Source organism: Phaethon aethereus, assembly GCF_964289735.1.
Source record: "Phaethon aethereus genome assembly, chromosome: 19".
NCBI classification, from domain to species: domain Eukaryota; kingdom Metazoa; phylum Chordata; class Aves; order Phaethontiformes; family Phaethontidae; genus Phaethon; species Phaethon aethereus.
In genome coordinates, this window is record NC_138595.1 from 7319980 (window position 1) to 7345661 (window position 25682).

At 40.0% G+C, this 25682-nt stretch overlaps 1 protein-coding gene across 1 annotated transcript; it reads right to left on the reverse strand.

Annotated features, from left to right (window-relative positions):
* Positions 1-1718: 1718 nt before the first annotated feature.
* TAF15 (TATA-box binding protein associated factor 15) lies at positions 1719-24245 on the reverse strand (the record flags this gene model as incomplete). Its single annotated transcript, XM_082008751.1, has 16 exons — positions 1719-1758; positions 2059-2161; positions 2260-2345; positions 2436-2520; positions 3875-3964; positions 5319-5448; positions 6002-6111; positions 6700-6732; positions 7321-7355; positions 14254-14368; positions 15185-15468; positions 18505-18622; positions 18701-18791; positions 18983-19031; positions 20122-20158; positions 24236-24245. 16 exons carry the CDS (start codon positions 24243-24245, stop codon positions 1719-1721), a joined length of 1416 nt encoding a protein of 471 aa, XP_081864877.1.
* Positions 24246-25682: the final 1437 nt, after the last annotated feature.

Here is a 25682-nt window from a genome sequence, read left to right on the forward strand (position 1 = left end):
ACACATCCCGTTCTGTTCTCAGCTGCTGATCACTGCTTTCCTCTTCCACCCCATCCAGCAGCCACCGCTCCCTCAGATCTGCCTGCAAGAGCACTCTCCAGCCTGCTTCACTCAGAATAATCACACCGGCCTAAAAGCGATTAACACTCCAACTTCTCTAGTCCAGCTCTTTTTTGACAGAACCAAGTCAGGAATATGAGGCTTCAGGTCTTACATCTTAAGCAAAACAACAGATACTGATTGTCTACGATTTTCCTTTCTAAAGCCTCACCTATACCCTACATTTTATTATGTCACTAATACACATATACCTCAAATTCCACTGTTTTAAGAGGAACAAGACGTCCAGAATTGGTGACAAATGCCTTTTCTGACAGAGTAGCGACAGCATCCGTGCTTTCCAGCAGAAACCTTAAAAAGGCACTGCATAGTTATTACATTTACAGCCATGGGTAATTGCTGATTTGAACTTACTGTTACCATGACCATGAATGTACACCAAGCCAGGATTTGGCTTACAAGCATTAACAAAAGCTATTTTTGTTCATTTCTTTGTGAGAGGCCATGGATATTGTGCAGCTGTGTGCCAGATTGTCAAGATTGTAACTACAGACCCTGAGAACTTGCAACTGTAGTATTTTGTCTGCCAGAGTATTGGACGACCAGACGTTCTGTCAAAGACGTGTGATGAAAAGGTAGCACTGGACACAAGCTGATTGTGGCAGCGCCAGCTTCTCACAGATCGCCACCAACCCACTTCTGCAGCGTGCGGAGTGCCCTAGTCCGAGGAGGAGTGATAATTAACCTCCCTTGGGTCTTCAAATCTTGGCTTCGGTGCTGAATCCCAAATGCTTACGACGTGTCTACTGAGCCTCACCTGCATCTTACCTCGCAGATGAAACAGCTGCACACAACACTTGTTTGCTGTCACCCATACTTCAAAAGCAGCAATGAAAAGGTACAGAAATACATAGCAGATTACCTTCTTTTTTGAAGCCATCCCACCTTGGTTTTGGAGCTATCCTGGCCTGGACACAATATGCTCCTTGGCAGCACGAGAACACACTGCCATCTGCCTGCTCCTCGTGAAGGCTGCAGGGCACACCAAAGCATGCGGAGCAGCAAACGCAGGCAACGCAGGCCTCAGTCTGAGAGGGAAGCAAGAAAGGAGCAGGGGACAGGTCTGAAAGTCTGGGATAGAGGGCATGGGGAGCAAGTAACTCGCCACCAACTTAACTGCAGATTTTTGCAAAGAGCACAGGGTCAAAGCAGCAGTGTCATTTCAAGCAAGACGCTGTTTACTACTTAGGTCATACCACAGGAAGACAGGGAATCTGTAAGGACATGCATGCAACTGAAATAACAGTGAAACAGTAAGATTTCACAAATAAAACAATCAGCATTTATTGTTGTATTACAAAACACTTCATATTTTGGCAATATTTTACAATTTATCCTTTTCCTTCTTAGGGCCTGTTGAAAAGGTATGGGGGGGGAGAGGGAAGAAAAGAGGAGAATGTTGAAATCAAGATTAAATTTCGATGTCTTGCTTAAAAAAAAATCCTCCCAAACCGCCCCAAGTCCCTCCCACCAAAATAAAAATCTAGTTTCACTCGATTCCACTATCCAAAGAGGCCATGGGTGAAGCGGCAGGCAAAACTCTGGCAATTTCACTATCAAACGCATCAAGAAGACAAACAAAACATTCACAGTGGTCTTCAGTATGGTCTGTTGCGTTGATCATTTCTGAAATCATTTCTGAAAGGGAAATAAAAAGTTAGAAGGAATCCTTTAAGCAAATAACAAATAGCCTCTTCAGTCAAACATCTCTACACCAACTTCTGTGTATTCTTCTGTGTTTAGATAGGCTTATCCAAAAATGCTCACAACACACTCAACGGGAAAACTGACTTATTTTCTCTGGAAGCTCCTATCTGTAGTTAATGTTTTCATAGCACATTGTGTGAGCACACATAAACAACACTCTCTTCCCACAGTCCTTATCAATTCCATGATCCGTATGCTACGCCACCAAGCAAGGGCAAAGAAACTGCTTACCTTCCTCCCATTTTACCACCATAGCCACCTCCTCGATCACCACCCCTGCCACCACGCCCTCGATACCCTCTTTCTCCTCCATAGCCGCCTCTCCCACGAAAATCTGGAGGAAAATGCAAACCGACACATTAGCCAGGTTTCTCAAAAAGCTGCAGATGTCATTAACGCTTCTAACACTCCAGAAGAGACGTTTTTACACACCTCCTGATGGACGTGAATCTTCTGGTCTGGGCTCACCACATTGGTTGCAGGAATTCCTGCGAGCGAAGTTCATATTACCACAGGCCCTAGAAAAGACAAGGATTCCCCAGACTTAGCTGCTAAGAAACTCCGAGAGCATACATGAAACACCATTGCCCAATTAAAATGACACTTACGGGTTAGGACAAACCCAATCACCGTTTTTGGGTTCCCCACTTCTACCCTGGAAGCCCCCACCTCTTCCATATCCACCTCGTGAACCTGTAGACAAAATTATAATCAGAATAAAGGAGTGGAAGCATCTATGACCTATACATGAGAAACATTTATTAAGGACTGTCACTGGCTTCAGATCCCAAGTGACAGATAGACTTTTCAGGTGGAAGAAAAAGCGTTTGATGTAAATATATCCCTACCAGGCAAGCCTGTGAAGCCATATTAGGAACTCTGAAAGCAGCAGGTAGTGTCAATGACAAAAAAATTGTACAACCATAGAATTCAGCATCTACTAGCTTATTTACTACTAGCTACAGGATAGCTAGAAGACTTGGGCAAATGACAACAGAAGTTTCAGCCACCACCAAATCTCAACAGCATTCGATGTCCTGAAGTTAATGTATCTGCATAGCTGAAATACATGTGTTCTTATGGACAGATTTATAACTTAGGCAGACAGGCAAAAATAAGAAGCAAGGATAGCACATGGTGGCCAGAAAAATTTGCTCCACCACATATTTTTTATGAATTCTTTTTCAGTAATAAAAGGAAACATGATCTGCTTGAATTGCCAATGGGTTAATATAAACCCACTATGTGCATTAATAGGATTTCATAAAGATTTAACAATGTATAATATCAACTACATATGGCCAGACTTAATCACAGAACAAAAATTTAACAAAAAAAAAAAATCTGTCTGGATTAATGCCAGGATGCATCTGACAAGCACAGGGACAACACAATTCTTGCTTTCTGCATCAAGAAGACTAAGAACTTTTATACCAATTTAAGTTCTTGAAGAAACATTTTTTTTTTCAGCCTACAACACTGCCTGATCTAAGAACTAAAATTTTTGGACAGCCACGTCCTGTAAAATAGTTAATTAACATCCAGTGGACTACTGGCAAAACTGTATTACACGGAGAATTGGGGAGATTAACATCTCTTTATTAAAGGAGTCAGACATCCAACTGCTGCTCTAAGTCAGTAGCAGTTGAATAATTTACCCTGCTTAATACCATCTGGAAACATCAGAATATCTCAAGGCTTTGCTGTAATAAGGAAGTACTCACTGGGGATTCACACCTTTGTATGTGCAACCTGTACAGCCTCAACACCATTGTTATCTTGTCTCTTTAAAAGCAATGCTGAGACATGATCTGGAGACTTTCCAGTTCAAAAGGAAAGCATAAATTCTGTGCTGTGCAAAAGAGATGACAGATTTCAGTTTACTTCACTTGGTTCAATCCTTATTATTCCCTTTCATGGCAGCATCCCAAAAGTCCATATACTTTGATGAATCGCTGCTTCAAAGTCAACTTCTCTTTTATAAACCAGTAATAGTTAAAAAGCATTTAACTATGTAAAAACAAGGATTCTATAGACGTTAGCCCACCTCGACGTCCACCACCTCCACCTCCTCTCATGAATTCAGGCCTTCTAGTTGCAAAAGAAACTTTGATAACATTGCCATTGAATTCTTTTCCTGTGGAAAGACAGAAAGTGAAAGAGATCAATATAGCTCCCAACAACACAGCAGCAAGTTGAGAAGAAACAAAAGTGATTTGCACATACAGAGTGAATACAAAGCTCTTAAGACACAGGGAGTCTGGAGTAAAGCTCTTATTTTTGAAAGCAGTGGTCCAAATGTGAGATGGCAAACCCCGAGGTACTTGCTAAGTTCTCCATAAACCCACAGATTTAATCTAAATTAGATTAATTAAATTAATAAATCTTAATTTAAATGTGATCTGTAGGTTGCCATTTAACTAGACACATAAGAACATTTAAAAGATTTTTGGCCGTGTTCATGGACAAGTAATTCCGATTTTAGAACTCTCTCTGTTCTTTCCCCAAGTCAGGCAAGAAGGCTTCTGTACAATTCAACAACCAGCACAAAAATTAAATACTGCCAAGTGAAAAACATGACCTTTTCAAACACAAAGTCTCAGTTCTCAATAGATGCAAGGTTTATCACAGGACAAACAGGACTGCATGGGTGCCTAACATAGTAATAATTGCTTTACCCTCTTAAACAAAAGACAATCTGCATTTTATTAGAAAAATAGAAACCATCAAATAGCATGCCATGCCAGATTTTTTACGCACTATCATTTCACACCAGATGCCGCGTATGTCCTCTTGTTTCTGCCCAATATTATTAAAATTCTGTGCACACAGAAGGTCACAGGAGCAGGCACTTTCCCCCCAAGATTACTACTACGAAAGAGTATCACTGTATTTCCTGCATCAAGTCTGAAGAGGTTTTTATCAATGTATTTCTGGGATCTGCCCTCTTCCTCCACTGGACCCTAATTAAAAAAAAACCCTTGTTCTTCATTGCATAAATACAAAGCACTTGGCACAAGATTGCCATAACCATTGCCAAACTCTAAAACTGCTACCACTACACTAATAATATCAATACTAACTCTGGAGGAAATCCCTCCAGCTGCTAACACAGATTACAGCTCTACTGGACTGAACAAGAAGTTATGCTCTCCCGAGTGACATGAACACCATCTCTCATACTTTGTGCACAGATGATCGAGGTACAGCAGCAAACCCTAACAGTTTCATTACACATTTTTGGTCTTAATCACTAGCTGCTGCTCCACCAAATGAGAGGGAAAGCCAGCACACACAAAATACCATGAAATAGAGGTCTTTGTCCAAAAAAACCCTAAACAACAACAACAAAAAAAACCAAAAAGACAAGCCGAAAAGAAAAAAAAGCCAAACAAAAAGTATTATGGGGTCCCCCAATGAGGTTATTGACTTGCTTCTTCCACTGCTTGTTAGATTCATAAATAACCAAAAGAACCGGTACTCTCACCCACCGTCAAACCAGTCAATTGCTGCTTTAGCAGAAGGAGGGTCATCAAAAGATACTGTTGCTTCTCCCTTTGGTTTGCCAGTATCCTTGTCTGTATAAAGATTTATCATAGGTTTTCCAGTCTTTTTGTTGGTCTGAAAAGAAAGGTTGTACACTTGGCATAGGAGAAATACTGGTAAAGCTGGTTCATAGCATAAACTGTAACAGCTAAGAACAGCTAAGTATCATTAGAAAGATGATTCTCTTGGAGCTAGATGGCAGAAATAGATGCTTTTGACTGAAGGATACTGACTGGCTGTTTCCATGAAGTAATGATGGGCCCAGGTTTTAAAAAAATTGAGGTCAAGTGCAGGAAGCCCTAATTTAGAACTGCAGAAACAGAAGAAACTGCCACAGAACACAGAAGCGTACTTGCTGAAGTACAATGGTAGTACAACGGATAGAGTTGTCAGTGCTAAGGGTTATAAAGACTAAAGAGATATGAAGCAATCTAAAAGTCACCAGAAAAAAGCTCCTAGTGCTGCCAGCTTACAAATGAGCTGTAATCTGGGAGCCCAGATAAAAATATTATCTACAACTGGTGGGGAGTCAGTGTGAGCCTCTGCCTTGAATGATACCAGTACATTTCCAATACACTAGCTCCACAACTTCTCTTCCTTCTTACCAATGACTTCTCATTTCGCATACCTTTATAATACCAATTTGTTTGAAATAGTCTGCCACTTGATCTGTTGAAACGTCCTCTCCAAGTCCTTGCACGAAGATAGTGTTGTTATCAGAGTTGTCAGACTCTGAATCTATGAAAAAATAAGCTACGTTTACCATGCATTTTTCTGGCAGCAACAGAAGCAAAATTTTAAGCTCAGGTCTATACTGCCTGGTAGCAGACCTGTAAATCCCAAAGACATTTTGCATGAAATAAAAGCTGAGCAGAGAGCGTAATTTTGAAGTTAACACCATCAACTTCAAAACGCACGCACAGCACCTTCAGATGCTGCAGTACATCAGAGACCGAATACATTCTACAGCTGACCAGCTGTCTGCCACACACTCAACTCATCCATGCAGCGAGGACATCCAAAACCATCAAAGTAGTATATGTTTTAAATAACACAAATTTAGCAGAAGCAATTTTAACAATGAAAGCAGCTGCTTGGCTCAAGCAGATCCAAAGTTCATCAGCAAATTCTTACTTGCTGCATGAAAGGACATAAAAAAATTCACATGCACTTTAATAAAATACATCTCTTTCAAGGAAGACAAGCTTTAGCTAAATTTCTTTTGAGCCATGGGAATTGCAGCCACATCCATCTTTCCAGCCATTCATTTTAAAAGCAACGACTTAAGAGCTATAATTCACTCCCACCCACTGCTTGTTTTCTTACCAGCATCTGATCTTGGTCCATAATCCCTTTGACCTATGAAATGGGTTTTAAAGAAGAAAAAAAAAAAAAAAAAAGACAAAGACTATTTTTAGCAAAACATTTTCAAGTGACTTTTTTAGAGACAAGAAAATATTTAAAGTATGTATGCAATGCATCTAAGATCTAAAACATTAACCAGAGGTTTAGAGAATATTTAATTAAAACGTTCAACAGAAGGTGTCTGTAGGACGTTAACGTGTTCTTTAACTTGCAGCATGTGGCAGTTGCCACACTGATGCTATGCTGGTGTTATCTTGCAAATGCTGGTTGTCAGATCACCAAGCAGTTTACCACTTTTTTTTTTTGTTTTTTTACCTCTAGTACCTTTCTAAGAAGCATTTGTAACAAAAATTAAAAAAAAGAAAAAAAAAATCCGGTGAACGTCACTGTCTCCACAAATTCTTTCATGCAATTTGACAAAGTAGAAATCCGGTTTATTGCTAAAAGTTTGGCTATTAACTCATGAACACACCAGCCTCACCAAAACACTGTAATGCTTCTACTAGATAGTAACAAGATATTGGTGGCTTTTAGATTTATAAAGAATTTCCACTGAAACATTTTTGGATACTCGGCACTTACCACCGTAATTTTTGAAGCCACCACGGTCACCACCACTGCAGAGGAAAAATTGAAGAAATGATTTCTTCCTTAAGTCTCTACGTGCTGAGCCCAAGGCTCAATCTACAGTTAACTGATGACAAGGTGAGAGTTACTGTCTAGCAGCTAAAGCACCATCTCTACGTTCTCCTCACTACTCATTCATGGTCAAAGATTAAATTACATGAAAGTGAATAATCACACAGGGTGCTGCACTGGAGAAGAGAAGCCCTAAAGCTAATCCATACACATGTCGTCATTTCAATACTTCCTCCCATCCCGTAAGCCAAAATGACTGCTATTAAAAACTGGGTTTTAAAACAGAAACATTATTTTCATGAAGGTTAATGGGCTTTAATTGTAGATGTAATTGCTACTTTGGAATAATTAGTACTTTAGTACTTTCCTAGAAGTAAGAAGAGCTGAAGTTAATTAACCTCTATTGTTTTGCATTTATATATGGGGGACAAATTAGCAGTATCAGCCATTCTCTGAGAAAGGGTCTGTGGGGACCTACTGTACTATTAGCACTTGACACTACAGAGAAGGTGTGTGTATGTGAGCTTCAAAAGCAGAGGCCGTGAAGTTTTATTTCATTCATTCTGAAACCTGTGGCACAAAATGTAGACCAAGTTAAGAGATTACACACATCAATTTTCAAAGGTTAGAAGGGGATTTTAAAATAGGACGTTACGCCTCCAATTATGTGCATGAAAATAAACCCTCACTCTTTTCAATGTAAATGTTCATATTAGTAGGATTTTTCACAACAGCATTTTTAATTGCATCCATGTTATGAACACGATATAATCAATATTCAAAGCCTTCAGGAAAAATACAACCACTGGATTTTTTAGAAAGTCAATAACCAAGTGTCAGAAAGACTGTCTCATACTGCCACGCACAACTGCCTGCTTGCCCTCCTCCGCGTGCCGGGACACAGCTGCCACCTGAAAATTGGGCAGGTTCACCCAACCCTGACAGCTCCCACACTCAGCAGCTGAGATAAACCCAGTTCAAGTTCCAGCCCTGACGTAGAGAGCAGTCTCCAGACTCTGGAGCTACTGTGCCAGGACGAGTAGCCTCTTCTCGTTTTACGTTTTACAACTAGAAGTCGCTCCAGGTTTTATCCACTCTATCCACCAACACATTGGGTTCCAAACACAAGACACAAGCATCCCAGCAAAAGGCAATTAAATAAATCAGGGAGTAACTTCTCTGGCACTGTATATCTGTTTTCTGTTATAGCAAAGGCAAAGTCATGAATGGGCGGTACTGCTTACTTAACATTCACGTGATAAAATCTGCCCAAAATAAGGGACAAAAGAGAAATAAGGTTTCAACAGATATTATAAAAACTGGATTTAGAGAGATGTTCTCTGAAGGATGACTGACATTCTATGACAGTATCTATAAGGAGTATTAGATGTTTGTCATGACAGACTATAACTTTTACTTGGACTTTTAATTTTTTGCTGCAGATTTTAAATTGCATCTTCACAGATAATATCTGAATGCTAAACTGCAGTGTCATTTACTCATAAGTAATTCATTGTGCTCATAAAAGAGGTAAAATGAATGAATTTTATATGCAACATCAAAGCTGGTCTTTATTCAAGGCTGGCTATTTTCAAGAACTGATGATAAAAACAATGGTGATAAAATTTACTGTAAATACCTTTCTGCCACTTCCAATTCACTTCAGCTTAAAAAAAATCATTATGACACAACAATATTCATTAGGATGCCTGCTCTTCTAGGATTTTAATTCAGAAATAACAGATACAAGAGTGAATACATCAACCATAAAAATGTTATAAAAGTTTTCCAACCCTATGTTACAGTCCCAATTCATCAGAACAGCATTATCCAGCACGTGTCTATCCTGATTTTAAAGTATACATCAGCAGAGACATAAATTAGAAAAAACAATCTAAAAGCATGCAGAAAGTAAGTTTGTGATCAACATAGCCAGGATTTTACAGGAAGTGAGGTTTTTGCTAAGATACTGGGCTAAAAATGTATGTACCATGATTCTAAGTGATAGAATCGGATATATAAAATGAAAGGAAGTCATACTCAAATGCCTAATTTCTAACTTTGTCATACAGTAATTCAGTGCCCTGCACTCACAAGTACAATCCACAATTTTTAATTACTGTTTTTTAATTAATGTCTGTAGAAATGCGCAAACATGCTTCAGCATGTTATCTCTGCTTAGTCTCATATAACCAACCCAACCAAAACCTGCATCAATTCAGTGACAGATACTTTGATGACAGATTAATGCTTTCCTCCATTTTTAAGTCCCATTTCACATGTGATTTATAAAGCTGCAGTGTGTTACGTTCCTGAGATTGCTGGGCAAAGCTACCTGAGATCCCCAGGAGGCATGCAGATATGCTGCAGCAAGCGAAGTCAAACACAGAAACTGCTTGCAAGCAGCTGGTGACAGAGTCTCAGATTTACCCCTCACTGAGACCCAAAATTCAAGTCTCAATCTCAGCAATGGAATTATTTCCTTCACTATTCTCAGAGAACATGTGGAAAATGTAATTGCAGTGTTTCACAGTCTATTGCTTTTCCAGTCTTACACACAGACCAAATAGATGGGTGACCAGATGGAGTTTGGAGTTTTAACATCCTATGTTAGAATCATGAACAGGTAGCTAAAATTCAGCAATGCCACCAGCAAAGATAATAAAATAAAAGAGACTGAACTGCAAGGAGCCAGAAGGTACACATGGTACCATTTGTGGTGACAAAAACTTACTGCTATGAAAGAAACTGATGGGTCATCAGAGGGTCTTTTCTCCCTATACTCATCATATATTTAAACATCATCTACTTGAGGTAAACGGAGTTCATCTGAACATTGCTTACTTCAGCTGGGAATAACTCACAAGGCACAGTTAAATGGAGAGCTGAACAATATAGAGACAAGAAATACACTTTAAAAAAGTGATCAGACATTAGAAGAGGTAGCACTAAGAATTCAGGAAACAAATTTCAGCCTCCAACATGCATCTGTCTCGCCAAGCATGTGGGAGTTATATGTAAGAATGTATTTTTACAAACAAGAAAGGAATGGTTAGTGCACCAACAAAGTCACTGACAGATGGCTTTTTTTTTTTTGCTGCCTATATTTATTGCCTCTGTTCATGTTTTTCCAAAGTCTATATAAGGCTAAGCTCGAGCATATATATTACAAGTCAAAATATTAATTCTGAACACAAACCACAGTGTTGCACTAAGTTGTAGTTTCTTTATATCACAATAAACTAATTCCCAGTCATAACAGCTAATATAGCAATTAAGCTGCAGAAGTAACTCTTGTTTATAACATCAAACCTGCGCAAGGAGCGGGGAATCTATGCTGAGAAAAGTTAGGATTTCTATAACAAATCCTAACCCAATGGTAAATCCTTTTCTAAAGCGCATCTACGTAGTTCCACCAGCACAGCGTGCATGAGCGGATTCAAAGGCAAAGCTCCTCTCATTTAATCCCCAGACTCTAAAAGAAGCACAGTGTCACAGGTACGGCTACTCGACTGCCTGAATGGCTTTCGCAAGATGAAAGAAAGCAAACCTGCCTTGTATTGCTACTGTATTTCCCACTTATGTGCTTAACCAAAACAATTCGGTCCCACAGCCACAACAAGCAATTAATTCCTTATCTTTCGGATGCGGACTCTAACAAAAGGGTGACTTATTCTACAAGGAAACTTGGAAGAATAACTTATAACTCTGCATTCTCCAGAACTGGTGTACCTGCTTTCTAACCAAAAGAGCTCAAAGATGAGATTTCTACAATGGTCTTTAAAAAGAGAAAAGATTTTTGCTTCTTTGCCAAAATACAAATTAGTGAGATCATCAATTTTTCAAGCTTCAAAATGAAAGGGTAGAAAAATTCTACTGAAATCCCAAAAGATGTAATTCAAGACCATTAAAAAAAACCCTGAAGAATAATTTTGAAACCCAAAGTTACTGAGATTAAAAAGTAAACATCTGATGCATATGAAAATTATTATTCTCTATCATGATAATATCAGTTAGGGAATCTGAACAGTAATTTCTCAAAAGATATTGTCTTCTCAGTGCTGCATGACTTTGCACAGGCACAAAAGAAAAATGAGTGCTGAAAGCATTCACTACAGTACATATCCAAGTCAGTTTTCAGAATAACGATTCATACCTTAACATTAACAACTATGCTTAGAACTACTTCTACAAAGGTTATTCAAAGAAATGAAAGTTCTCAAAGTTTAAAAATGCTAATTTGATTTTGCCCCAAGTATTCCAGAATAATTTTTTTGCACTCGCAGACTGCTCTGAGAGGTCTTCATGCAGGGTAAGTTTATACAGGCAAATGCAACCTGCAGAAATCTCACGGAGGAACTGATGTTGCAGCCAAAGTCCCTGTATCACAAGTACAGGACAGCAGCAAGTCAGGGACGACGCTCGTGAAGGGGATGCGTTGATGGCCCAGCAGTACAGAACAGATTAGGCGATTCACAGGAACACCAATAACTGGGTAATGCTCTTACGGATGAACAACAAGCTGCAACAAGTTCTGCCTGCATTGAAATGCCAGTCAAGACAAAATTTTATTACCAGCTAACATAGAAGGGATTCATTTGCTATGATCTCAAGTTAGCTATTATTTTTTTTTTGTAATATCAAGGAACGAGAAATGGAGAAGTTGAAAAACAAGCACCATGCAATCACTTGAGAAGTCTGTTTAGGTGATTTAGACCTTTTTGTTGTGTTGATAGAACTGCCTTACACATTATTTTCTAACCACTACATTATTACAGCAGTACAGATATCTGTGTAGAAAAGATTTTTAGACAAATTATTTCCTGCTGTCTATGGAACTTGCACAGTTTAATGCTAAGCACCAAAATGTGATCAGAGTAAAAAAACTGAAAATGTTAACTAATTATTGGAGATAGACTTGACATGCCTACACGAGCTGCTTTTGGGGAGGGGGGGAAGAAACCCAAGGAAACAAAACCTACCCCACATTTTCACAGGACTAAACATGATTTCTTACCTTATTGGAAGTTCTTTTCCCCTTGATCATACAGTTTATTTAATTCAACCTTTTACACTTTTTTAATAAGCATGACTTTGGTAAAATATGTATGTCCTAAGCAGAATCCCCGATCATAATTACGCAGGAAGACTGAATGAACATATATGACACTGCAGTTTCAGAAAAAATTCTCTGCAAACAGCATTAAAGACTGCATCACTTAACAGAAGAGGGCAGACTTTCTAATAAATGCCTTCCCATTGTGCTGTATTTTCCCCCACTTCTCCATTCACCTCCACTCTTCTTTTGGCTTTCAAGTCCACTGATGTACCTACTATTATCTACATGGATGTGTGAGCAAATTTTTTTTATATTTTGGAAAAATATGGGAAGAGGCTTTATTTTCACAGTCATTAGTTTATCTTACTTTATCTTGCAAAGGCAGAAGTTTGTTTCAAAGTGATAAAAATCTACCAAAAGTATGTTTTTTGAAGCTCACATTCATTCCTCGTATTGGAAACAATTTTTTAAAACCTCAGATTTTATTATGGGAACATGGAAAACCCTCATCCACACAGAAGAGCTAATTTAAAAAAAATCATTCCGTTTTAACTGAAAATGAACTTCGAAATTACTTTGCTAGTTAAATTTATATTGCATAAAACCCAAACAAACTGTAACATAAAACAACTATTAATATGCTTTTCTAATTGTGCTACCACACCTAATTAGGAGAGATAGAGTCCACCTACATCATCAAAACAGCAAGCCATGAAGTACAATTTGGAACCACCTTAGGAGCAGGCGAATTCTAAATATAGTTTAAAAATAAATACTTTAAAAAGTAACCAAGTCTTAACACACTGTTGGATTGCTTTATTGAAATGAGATCAGCTCAAACAAACAGTGTTGTATAATTAGAGTTCTTCATCTGGAGTTCTAGCAATAACCCACAACTGTGCAGCCTATTAAAGGGTAAGTGGTGCTGACAAGCAACACTTCAAAGTTCACTAGAAGCTTCAACGTTCTTGCTTTGCATCAATGACCACCCTACACCCCCAACCATTTCACAGAGATACATAAAGGGTACCCAATTGTGATAGGTTATTATGAAATAATAATGTCATCTGCCCTAGGTCAATGGGATTTAAAACAAAGGTCCCAAAGTCTCAGACCTATGCATGAAATCATGTGCAAGCACAAGATTAAATATATGCATAAAATTTCCTTGCCTAAGGCAACGGCAGAAGGGGTGACAGTACTGTTAGTATTTAAAATCTACCTAAAACAAACGTGTTGAGACTGACAGCTAAACCAATACTAAAAACTGTATTTTAACAGGAGTTTAAAACTGAAAAAAACTGTAAAGAACAAGTAATGTTATTACTAAATTATTCCTAAATTATTTAGGAAGCAGAAAGATAATTAGCCAACCTTAGTGTAATCATTTGCATTGTAAAGTCAAAATACTTCCCTGCTAAAATATTAGCTACCTTAGCTATGAATTTTATAAAACTTTCTCAATCCTTGGCTGTTGGTTTTCTTGACATTGACAACAAATTTCTACAGGTTTTAAAATATCTTATTTCAAGGGATGGGCTCAGGCAGTTTTTGTATTGCAGTTCATATAAATAAAAAGCAGCTATGTATCATAACAATCAAATGCTTGGTCTCAATCTTTCTGAGCCTAAAAGCCTTTCCTAGGCAAAACACATTTCTGTACAGTGCAGAAAGGTTTAATTTTAGAAACCTTCCATTTTTGGAAATCTAAATCTGAACCACATGAAGAATAGACATATAGTAAACAAAAATTAAAAACAGCTAAAAAATAAGAAACAAGGGTAAGGAACTGCAGGCACTGGAATGAGATCACTTACCTATATGCAGACATATGACCTCTTCCATCCATGTCATATCCCCCTCTACCTCCTCCCTGTGACCCGCCATATCCTCTATTATCTTCTCCATACCTACTCTTTTCACGACGATCGTCTGGAGGAATGAGTAAAACAAAACAAAACATGAGTAAACTGTAGTGCAAACTGTAGTGCAGTGAAATTCCTACCCTACAATTATTTCCCCCCCGCCTCAAGTCTACCATTTAAATCTGGAAAGCATTAACTCCTAAATCACTTACATTATCTACACCACAAAGTAATGGAGCAAAGTTTGATTTTGTTCCAGTTATCTCCCTTGGCTTCCAGGGCCACAAGGAATGTAAATGCTCTGTACCTTAATTACACTCCATTTTCCAAACATTAAACATATATTGTCTAAAATATACTTTTCATTCTACTTCCATATAGCCTTCCCAGTTTGCAAAAGACATCACTGAAGACAGAACAAGGATAAAGCACATGGGTTGTGCCACTTGTGTGAAGTTACTGCAAAAAAAAGGGCTGATCTTAAACTTCTTGTTTCCCTCTATGTCAGAATTCACCTACACAGCGTAAAGCTGGAATGTGAAGTGCAAGAGCTCTTCATGACTGATCAAGACATGTCATCCTCATGCAGCAAGAAGGTTCAAATAGCTTAGAAGAAAATTCCATCTAGAATTGCAGAACTCAGGGACATGGACTTTGCAAGGCTGCCTCCAACAAATGCAAAAGTTTGGGGCCCCATCAGTTTTTCATCTCTGCATAGCGTTTTGAAAATCTTAACAAATAAAACATTCCCCAAGAACATCAACACGGAAAAAGAGCTGTAACTGTGCATCATATCAATTGCCGGTGGAAGGAATTCCAACTACTTCACAGTGCTTCCGCTCAATTTTATTAGCCAATATTGAATTCAACCTGTGAATTTTACCTTGGCTGTTGTGGCTATAGCTTCCCTTCTGAGACTGGTAGGACTGCTGAGAATGGCCATATGAGCTTTGGTGCTGGTTATAGCCTGACTTTTGGTCATATGAGCTCTGGTGGCCATAGCCCGACTGCTGGTCATACGAGCCCTGGTGGCCATAGCCCGACTGCTGGTCATATGAGCTTGACTGCTGGTCATAAGAGTCTTGGTTTTGTCCATAGCTTGACTGCTGGTCATAAGAGCTTTGGTGCTGACCATAGTTTGACTTTTGTTCATAAGAGCCTCTTCCACTTAAAATAAACAGAATGTGTATTAATAGCTAAATGTTCACAGAGCAGAGAGCAAAATAAAGGCTGAAAATTCACGACATTGCTACAATTTTCTAGTCACAGTTACCTCCCAGTCATTACTGGCATATGGATATAAAAATACTCTATATTTCATCTCTGTTGGGTTATATCTGGCTGCCAATAAAAGCAAGGCAGAAAACTGTGTGTCATCATCACTTTCAAAACATCCTCAGTTTCCGCTGTAAATGTAACTTAACAGCATCACTCCTTCTACATATCCCAGCACAATACTTGCTTTCTCCCCTCTCTCCAGTAGCATGACAATGTCTGACAGATAGCCTGTGACCTGCTAAATGACAAATCCTTCTCTACAGAACTGCAGGGAAGACACCTGCTGCTCACGTGCCGCTGATACTTGCAGCCAAAAAAAAAAAAAAAAAATCCCAAAATGTTGCTTTCCCTGAATTGCAACTTATCTTTTTCTGGGTGTTCTACCATTTGGCCAAGAACTTCTCTAACTCTTGTGATGTCCTCTGACATACTCGCAGTTCTTCCCTCTTTAATGCCATCTACATTTAGTATCCAACTAACTTTCATCAGAAACATTGATCTAGCATACTCCAATACAATGTGGCTATACATTCTGAGAGGGAGCCATAACTCTTCTCTGACTAATAACAACTTTATAGCAACCACAGAGAAATCTCACCTACACCATACTTCCCTAGGCAACTTCAGCATCCAAGGCAGAAACAGAAGTATTTTGAAAATCTAGATATATGAGAGAATAGTTCCAGCTGGATTACGCTTTCATAGCAAGACATTATGTAGATTTATCCAGGAAACACTGGCTGCTACTCATACCTTTGTTTCCCCCCTGGGTACTTAGTTGCGGTTTAACTGTACTATTTTTTCAATAATTGAAATTTATCACTGACCTCTGCCACCCTTTCTTCTCTTTCTCCTCCCTGCTTCCACCCTTTTTCGTTTGCCACTCTCCAGGCCTTGGCAATCTCACTTGCTAGTCAAAATATCTCAGAAAAACAAACAAAAAAATTTAGGAGCCTACAGAAAGTTTTCCACTAGCTTTTCAAAGCACTCTACGATAAAGTCCATTGGGTCTACCAATCTCAAAATATCCCATCCCTGTACATCCAGTCTAAGGTGCTCTCTCCCAGTTCTAGCCTAGATCTTAGCTTTAACATAACTAATCCCAGCGGCAAAGAGCTTGCAAATATTTTTGTTAGTATCTTCACTTCAAAAAGTCAGCTCCACTTTAGCCTTTGCATCATCACCAATGAAGGAAGCATTGTTGAGAGCATCTACTATTTGCTGCTTTTCCTTCCTTCCCTTTTAGCTCCCGAGAGCTACTATTTTGTGGCCATCCTCTTCAAAGTTGCCATCATTTAATTTCTCAGTTTCTCCTTACTTGTTACAACCATATATTCAAAAGTTTCCCTCCAATATCTTTTTTTAAATTTTCTTGATCAAAAACAGCTTTTTGGAGAATCTATGCTCTACTGCATTTTTTTTCCATTGGACATCTACAGAGTTAAAAACTACATTATTGTCTAGTCTTGTACCTTTGTACAGATCTAATAAATGCTCAGAACAAAGCAAAGTAAAACTTAACTGTGTACCTGCCTTCACTATGGATGCGAAAAAGATACTCCAAGTGTCACTTACTGTGGACAGATTAAGACCTTGCTTGTTTATATGAAGATGTTTTCTAACTACATACTAATATACTAACTACAAAACCAGAAACCAAGTACAGGTTTGCTGAAGTCCAGATTGTTTTATCAGCTTGCAAAAAAATAGAAAAATACTTGGACCTTGGACACAAGAATGAGGTCTAGTACATGACAGTGTCCTTTAAAAAGGTCGCATGATCCTCAATAAAGATCTAATGTGAGCTTTGTGTGTGCACAAAGCTTGTAAATGGTATAATGAAGGTATTCTAGCACCAAGTGGCCTTGTAGGTTGTTATGGGAAGTTGGGTTGTATTTTCCAATGTACTTTCAAAGTTGTACAATTAATCATCCTGAAATTGATTACAGTACAACATCACTTCAAGTAAAATACGTTTGCAATAGCGTAAAGTACTGAATCAGAGTGCAGTATGCATATGCACATTTAAATTATTGATGAGGATATAAAAAATATGATGTTTTGAGAATCCTACTTAGTTGGAAAAAGAAAAGATACTTCTTAAATGACATTTCTGAATCCTTTCCTCCTCTTTCACCATGAAAAGTTATTCTAAGCCAGATAAGAAGCCTGCAAATCTAAGAGCAGTTAAGAACTTCCTTGCTAACATCTTATTTGAACTTGGTAAGAGTACTGTAAGTTTATACAAAAGATCATCATTGAAGAGGTACTTGATACATCTTTTTCTTAATGAAAATACTCTCTACCAAGCCCATTCTTCATTGTAGTCACTACCCAAAGACTTTCTAAAGTGTATCTTCCCGTACAGCTTGACTCCAAAACAACTGCAGCCATCCTTCCTACACAAAGAAATATTCTTAGAATCATAGAATAGTTTGGGTTGGAAGGGACCTTTCATGGCCATCTAGTCCAACCCCCTGCAGTGAGCAGGGACATCTTCAACTCGATCAGGTTGCTCAGAGCCCCGTCCAACCTGACCTGGAACGTTTCCAGGGATGGGGCATCTCCCACCTCTCTGGGCAACCTGTGCCAGGGTTTCACCACCCTCATTGTGAAAAAATTCTTCCTTATAAATAGTATGAATCTACACTCTTTTAGCTTAAAACCATCGCCCCTTGTCGCGTCGCAACAGGCCTTGCTAAAAAGTCTGTCCCTATCTTTCTTATAGGCTCCCTTTAAGTATTGAAAGCCTTCCCTTACCTCCTGCTCTTCCAGGCATTAAAAATGTCTTAAGAATGTGGATTTTCAAATGTTTGTCCTTTTTTTTTTAGCAACAATAGCAGGAAATTTGTTATAGCTCTAGTTAAGAATGTAGAACTACTAGACAGTACTTGGAATAGGTACTGTTAATCTTGGCTTCCTTACCCTCTAGACGACCCTTTCTGCTGTCCCTGACTGCCATAAGACTGCTGGTTGTATGAGCTCTGATTCTGATTTTCATAACTGGATTCATCATCGTATCCCTGGGAATCTTGTCCGTAACCTGGAAATTGAGGAAGAAAATTTTTAGTAAATATTCACCTTTTAATTACTGCCAATGAATGTAACAAGCTAGCCAAACCTGTTTGATTTTGTCCATAGTTCCCATGATAGCTTCCATAGTTCTGTCCGTAGGAGGAATTGTCTCCACTCTGCCCATAACCAGAGTATCCCTGTAATTCAAAGAACGTGCTCAAATAAGTGTAACTTCCACAGCAGGTAATTAGTGTTTTCCTTCACTAGACACGATTGCAAACATTAAGCACAGCTAAGAACAGACTTCTTTCCTGGCCCAGGAACAATTATTTTTACCCAAGGAACATCTGCTTTAAAAGACACAATGTTTTTTTTTTTTTCAACTTACCTGTGCTTGTCCATAATTTTGACTGCTCTGATTGCCATAGGATGAATAGCTGTAAGAGAAAAATGTATTTAGTCAATGCTTACAGTGCCCTCCCCATGGGTTGGAAAGTAAAGGTATTTTTGGTGTTACTTTAAGTTTCTTTTCATTCCAAAATAGGTGTTTCATCAAAGTACTGCAGTTGTAGGCATATTAGAACTGCATCATTGAACTAATGATTACCACAGTTGACTGTCAGAAGCCAGAAGAGCTTATTTTAATTTCTGCTGTGTTTCAAGTGTAAATTTAAAGTACCTGAAAGTTAAGCTTACTGTAATTTGAATGATTCTTCAGAATCACAAAAAACTTTATCGTAGGAAACCAAGGCATTTTAAGTTTTTCAGTATTCTTAGAGCTAATCTTAATCAATTACTGTCAATTTGGTATTTGTTGGACTTATTCAACAATAACACCACCAAAAATAACACTAGCTTTAGATTATACTTACTCATTATTCTGCCACTTAAGACTTCGTGAACTGACAGAAGAACCATGTGCTGAAACTCATATCATACCCAGGTATCAACTCAAACTCACACGGTGCCATATGCATAGAACCTTGTGACTTTCATTAGCACAGTCAGTATTAGCCATGATTTTCATACTTCCATTAAAACACTTTTGTTTCACCAATTAAAATAGCCTCCAAAACCTTGCAACTATTTTATGAACTGGCTTTTAAATTTCACAATTACGAACAGTTATCAGAAGGTTCTAACAAAAAGTTCCCTCCAATGGGAAAATAAAATTTTACATCCATATGGCCCATCACCTTCACACGTGTATAGCCTTTGACTAAAATCTTAGTGAACAGCTTAAGGCAGTCATATGAAAAATATTTCTCTATATTCATGACATTTCAAAAGTTCTTACTATTAAAAGATGTCATTCCAATTTAAACCTGCTTATTGTCTTCCCTTGAGGAATATAATTTTTTCCCTAAGACATGTAATAAAGGTGCAGGGCATAAGCTTTCTGCACCTCTAACTCCAAAAACATATCAACATTGTATCATGCCCAAAGATTCAAACATCATGCTGGGAATCCTAAATGGCCTTTTATTTTGCAATTTAATTGCTAACAGCAAAAAGCCCCACACATACCTCTGCTGGCCCCCAGACTGACTGTAACTTCCAGAATCTAGAAAAAGAAGTAAGTCATATTGAGAACTTCCAATAAACATTTTATTCCTCTACTTACTAGAAGAGGAGGAAATTTGGGGAGAGGGAGAAAGGTTCAAGTACACTGGGTAATGCAGCTACTGTCCCTGCAGAATGAGACAGTTTCCTCTTCATTAAGACACAAGAAAATACTAAGACCAGGAGAACAGAAGCTCTGGGCGTGGGGGACTCAACACAGGCATAGCTACTTTGAACTTTCCTTTTGAAGGATCTGAATTCCATTTTCAAGGCGTCTCTTCAAATATTCGGGACTGCACAAGCCCCTGTAATGGCTATCGAATATGGTGCCATCATCAATGAAGAGAATGCAGCAACTTAGCTAATCAAGCGAAGCTAAGTACATCAGTCCTACTGAACCCCTTTTTAAAATGCCATAAGCAAGCTCTGCCTAGCAAAAGGAACGGACACAGGCAGAATTTGCAGATGTAAAATCAGGGATGGAAGAACTATGACATTTTCCTTCTTCTGTCATATTGCAAAAAGAGAAACATTACTGACTGCTCAAACCATGCAAGAATGAATCCATTTACAGACAACACAATTTGTCCAAGCAGGTATTATGAGTATTATTCCCAATTAATGTAAGCCTCTGGTATCATTAAATTGATTCTTGAAACACATTGGAAGACTCTGAATTTCAAAATATGACCTCAAGTTAAGAAAAAAAAATTTCACTGAAATCATTTGACTTATATTTAAGGAAAGCATCTAATTTGTAAAAGCTATCAACGTTACGAAAAACCCTACTACCTGCTAGCTGGAATTAAGTTCTTTAAATAGAGTGCTTTGTCTTTACTGATTTAGCTTATCACATTATTTTATCTTGGTAGTCGCACAATGATGGATTTCCTTGTCTTCTACAAAATTGCAAATTTTTATGTGTTAAAAGCTCTTACTATACAGAGGAAAATGCACATTCTTTCCGATTTAGCTTCCCAAGCCAGCTGCACGTAACAGATGCAGACACACAGAACACCCGTGCATTGCTCCATCAACCTCAGACCCTTCAGAATTCAGACTGTCATGGGCAGGTCTCACCTCTTCAGAGATACCCACACGCCCTGAGCTGCTCTATACTCTACCAACTCCTTAACTGCATGGACTCTGTCGATCTCGCCTGCTATGCAAGAGTCTCAATTCCTCTTGACATTTTTGCTTGAAATTCCCATCTTCTTGTCAAAACCCAAACACTTTCTTCTTTTCTCTACCAGCCTCACCGGTACTGTCACTCTGGGTAACAGCCCTGCAATTTTTCTGTTCCTTTCAAATCACTTCAAGAACTTGTACAAATATTGTGGTGCCGCAGCCTAATAAAAACTATCAGGTACTTCTCTGTTTTCATCCCTCATTTCAGTCTTTCCCCCACGCTCCTTCTCTAACCTTTGCACCTACAGCTGTCTAAAAAGCTGAAACCAAGAACTAATTACAATTCAGGGTAAATGTCATAAACTATAAGCGACTATAACCATTTCCAATCAAAACACTCATCAAATTGCTTAAAGTCTGTTCATTATATCTCCCTCATCTGGTTATAAATCCAATCCTGCAGTACTTACACATATACTTAAACACATGCATATGTACCTCCAAGATGAGGATATCACCTAATCTATTCAGACATGAAGCAGCATTTTTAACGGTAAAGTATCTCCTCAAAGCAACACAAAGCATCAAATTTCATATTCTGTACGAGAAACATTTACCAAAAGCTAAGATGAGATGAAACAACATTTCATTTCACATGTCCTATAAAACAGTTTCACTCAGATGTGAAACTCTCCTCCTTTTGCACTGCTACACAAATATTTCACTGCCTTTTCATTAAAAAAAAAAAAAGTAAAAGTGCAACTCAAAAATGTTTATTGTTTTTAATGCAGGTAAAATTCTTACATTATTTCAATTTAAATGATCACAAAGATTACTATTAAGTAGGTAACCACATTTTAAAACTATGGCTTAACTCTAAAATTGATATGCTGTTAATGCTGCTAACTAAAGCAAAGAATATTAATGGTTGTATCAGAAAGAATTCTTGACTAAGGATGTAATCGGGTATAAATTGAAGGACTACATTTAATCTCCTTAGCTTCTCCCTTACACACTTCTGCCAAGCCACAATATTTTGGAAAAAGTTTGAAAGCAACCAGATAAGGAGCCTGTAAAGTACAAGTACACAGAATCAGAGGAATTTACTTTACTTATATGTTTTTCTACATCCTTTGTTGGACCTTTTAGTCTACAGACTTCTGATTGATTTATTTCGGTGGGCTCAATGGGGACAGGAGTCTGTAAGTATTTTCAGAAACAACAGATAGTTTATTCTGGAAATTCCTGGATACACCAACATTTTTTTCTGAATGTTTAAAAAGCATATGGAAAAATTTCCTGTGAATGAAGTGAGGCACAGCAGACTGTAGTCACCCTGCACGGCTCAGGAAGTGTATTCCTCTTAAGATAGAGGAATCTGCTGTGCACATTTGAAAAGCGAAGTTCTTGTACGAAGTAATTCATATAAAGCAGCAGCATTGCTTCCGTAGTACTCTCCAGAGGAAAGAATCTCATGTTTGAACATCGCCATAGAGTAGAAACAGCGGCGACACTCAGGTGCTTGACTGGTAAGTACTTGAGGTCTGGGAAGAAAGTAGTTCTAGTTTACTGCCAATCTTTACTCATTTAGTAGAAGAATTCATGGTCTGGGCTCATTTTACAGCACCTTTGGACATGTTTTCTTCTCATGATAAAGAACTGTTCCTTGCTTTGAAGGATTCCTTTAACATATCTTGCTTTCTTTTGTTTTTATTCTCCATCATTCATATATGTAATGTGAGACAACACTAAAATGGCTCAACCCTAACAAAACATGGCTCACTCCACAAAGCACTTACAGCCTTGGAATTTGTTTGCCCTTTTTGGGGTATGCTACCTATCCACAGCTTCACAGGGGCATCACTGCTGGTGGGACCAAAACATTTTCACCTCAAATGGGATGACAAAACAGCAACACAACATGCTCACAGAAGCCCCAGGAGAAGCTGGGCTGTATCAAGTCATCTGGGACAGCAGACATACTACCTCCGTACTCAACTAAAGACCTCCATTGGGAAAAGAATTACAGCCAGTGCATTTTTAAGCCCACTGTAGGGGGGCTGTGAAGCTACTCCCTTCGCTACGCTGGCGTCCTGCGGGGCTGCTAGAGCAGAAAGCACAGCAGATGCAGCAGATACTGGGACACAAAGGTGGGTCCCATGCTGGAGGGCAGAGAGGCCATGCCGCATACTAAGGGGGCGTTTGCATTCCATGGGGGGTGCTGACCCAAAGGGGGAGCACACGAACCACGCTGTGGGGAGCAACATGACCAAAAGGTGGGTCTACATCTCACACGGGGAGGGGGACGACAGAAACAACCCAAAGTGGGGGCCCCACGCTGGGGAAGGGCCACGACCCAAAGGGAGGGGGGCTTACATCTCACACCGGGGGTGTACACGACCCAAAGGGGAGCACAAACCAAAACGGGGTGCACATCTCATACGGGGGTGTGGCACAACCCAAAGGGGAGTCCTACATCCAAAAGAGGGTCTACACCCCACGCAGCCCCCGACCGCGCGACCTCAATGGGTCCCTGCCCCCACCTCATTGCGACACGGGGGGCGTGACCGGGACGACCACGCCCCCGGCCGTAAAGGGGCGGGTCCGGGAGGCCTCGCGGAGCGGGGCTCCCCAGGGAGGGGGCGTGGTTTCGACGGAAAGGGGGCGTGGGCCACGGGGGCCACCAAGCGGGGGCGTGTCTCCCCTCCCCCTCTCCGTCGGCCGGGAGCGCGGAGCAGGCGGTAAACCGGAGGCGGGGGGGGGGGGGGGGGCAGTAAGGGGCCGAGTCTCCCCTCCCCCCAACATGGCCGCGGCCTATTTCTACCTGCGCCACATGGTACTCGCCCACCCTCCCACACCCACCATCACCCGCGCTTGGCGATGGTGAAGCAGAACCGCCAGCAACCACCTCCACCCCACCCCCCCGTCCGCTGGGCCTGGAAACACCTACCCGAAGCCATGGCGGCGGCGGCCGCTAACGGGGCTGAGGGAAGGGGAGGGGGGTGTGTGAGAGAAAGAGAGAGAGAGAGAGAGAGAACGAAAGACCAAGCGCCGCGCCGGCCGCGCGCACACTGAAGCACCCGCAGCTCGCGCGGACTGCGGGGCCGGGCAGCCAATCCGCTCGCGCGGCGCCTACCACTCGCGTGGGGAAGTGGAGGGGGTGGTGGTGGGGAGAAGGGCCGTACCAAGTCACCGCGGTCGGGGGGGGGGGAAGAGGAAAACGACACGGAGGGTGCTCGGCGCTGTACGGGCGTGCTGGATTGTAGGAGGCTGCGCAGAGAGGCCGGGAATCGTTGAAAATATTAAATTAGTTTAATTAATAAACACGCAGGACATGATTGGTGTGCCGAGGGGGAACCAGCGTGGGGGCTGCATACGCCCGGCTTTCCACCAGCCCCCACACGGTTCCCCCTCAGCACCCCAATTGTGCTGTAGTGATGCCCATTTGGGCTTTTCAGGCTTTCCAAAAGAGAATTCTCCATGTCAAACTTGACAGCAGTCAGGAGGGAAAGTCCTCGCTATGCTTCACGTGTGCACAGCCAGGAAAAGAAGCACAATGCTAAGATGGGGTTAAAGAAAACATCCAAAGTCTAGCTCCTAAGGAATAAAAAGAGAGGTTTGCCAGAGTGTCTGACTCTTAAAAAGCCAAATACTGAGTTGGAGATTGACTTTCTAAGAAAAGGGATCATGATCTTGGGAAGCACGTATGTGAAATGAGGCATTGCTTCAGAAAGGAAGATTAATGAGGAATGAACTGAAATGACAGCAAAAGCAACGCTGGTTATTTCATTTGATTGGTTTTTAGCAGTCATATTACTTGTTTCAGATCAAGCTACCTTCTTGCAAGAGTTAGAGAGGAAAAGTTAACAGTTGCACACTTTCTGTCTAGCGACAGTTTGCGTGTGCATCAGCTGGGGAAACAGCAAGCACTGCAAGGTTTTACCTTGTGGGGTTTTTTTAAAGGCAGTGAAGAGCATTCTCTGATTTTCAGCTGAATGGATTGAGCAGATTTGCAAACAAGTTGGGCCAATTCTTTCCCCCCTGGGCATAACAGTAGGAGGCAAATCCCACTGCCACAGCCTAAAATAAGTTTCTGCAAAAGGAGTGATTAGAATGATTAATTAAAAAAAGGAGTTGAGTGCTCTCCCTGTCTTTTGGTTTCTCCTTGAAAAACTTCATCTCCTCCAGCCGCGACCTGTTCTCCCATGCCATTAGCCTTTCTGTGTCTGCCACAACCTGGGATCTCTCACAAAGGCTGCCTTTGCAATGCACCGTCGGGATTAGGGCAGATCCCAAACAATGCATAGAGCCTCTCAATGCCTTTACATTCCTCAGAGACTGCAGGATTCTGACAAATGGAAAATGGCATTACTTGAGACAGAGTGACAAGCTCACGT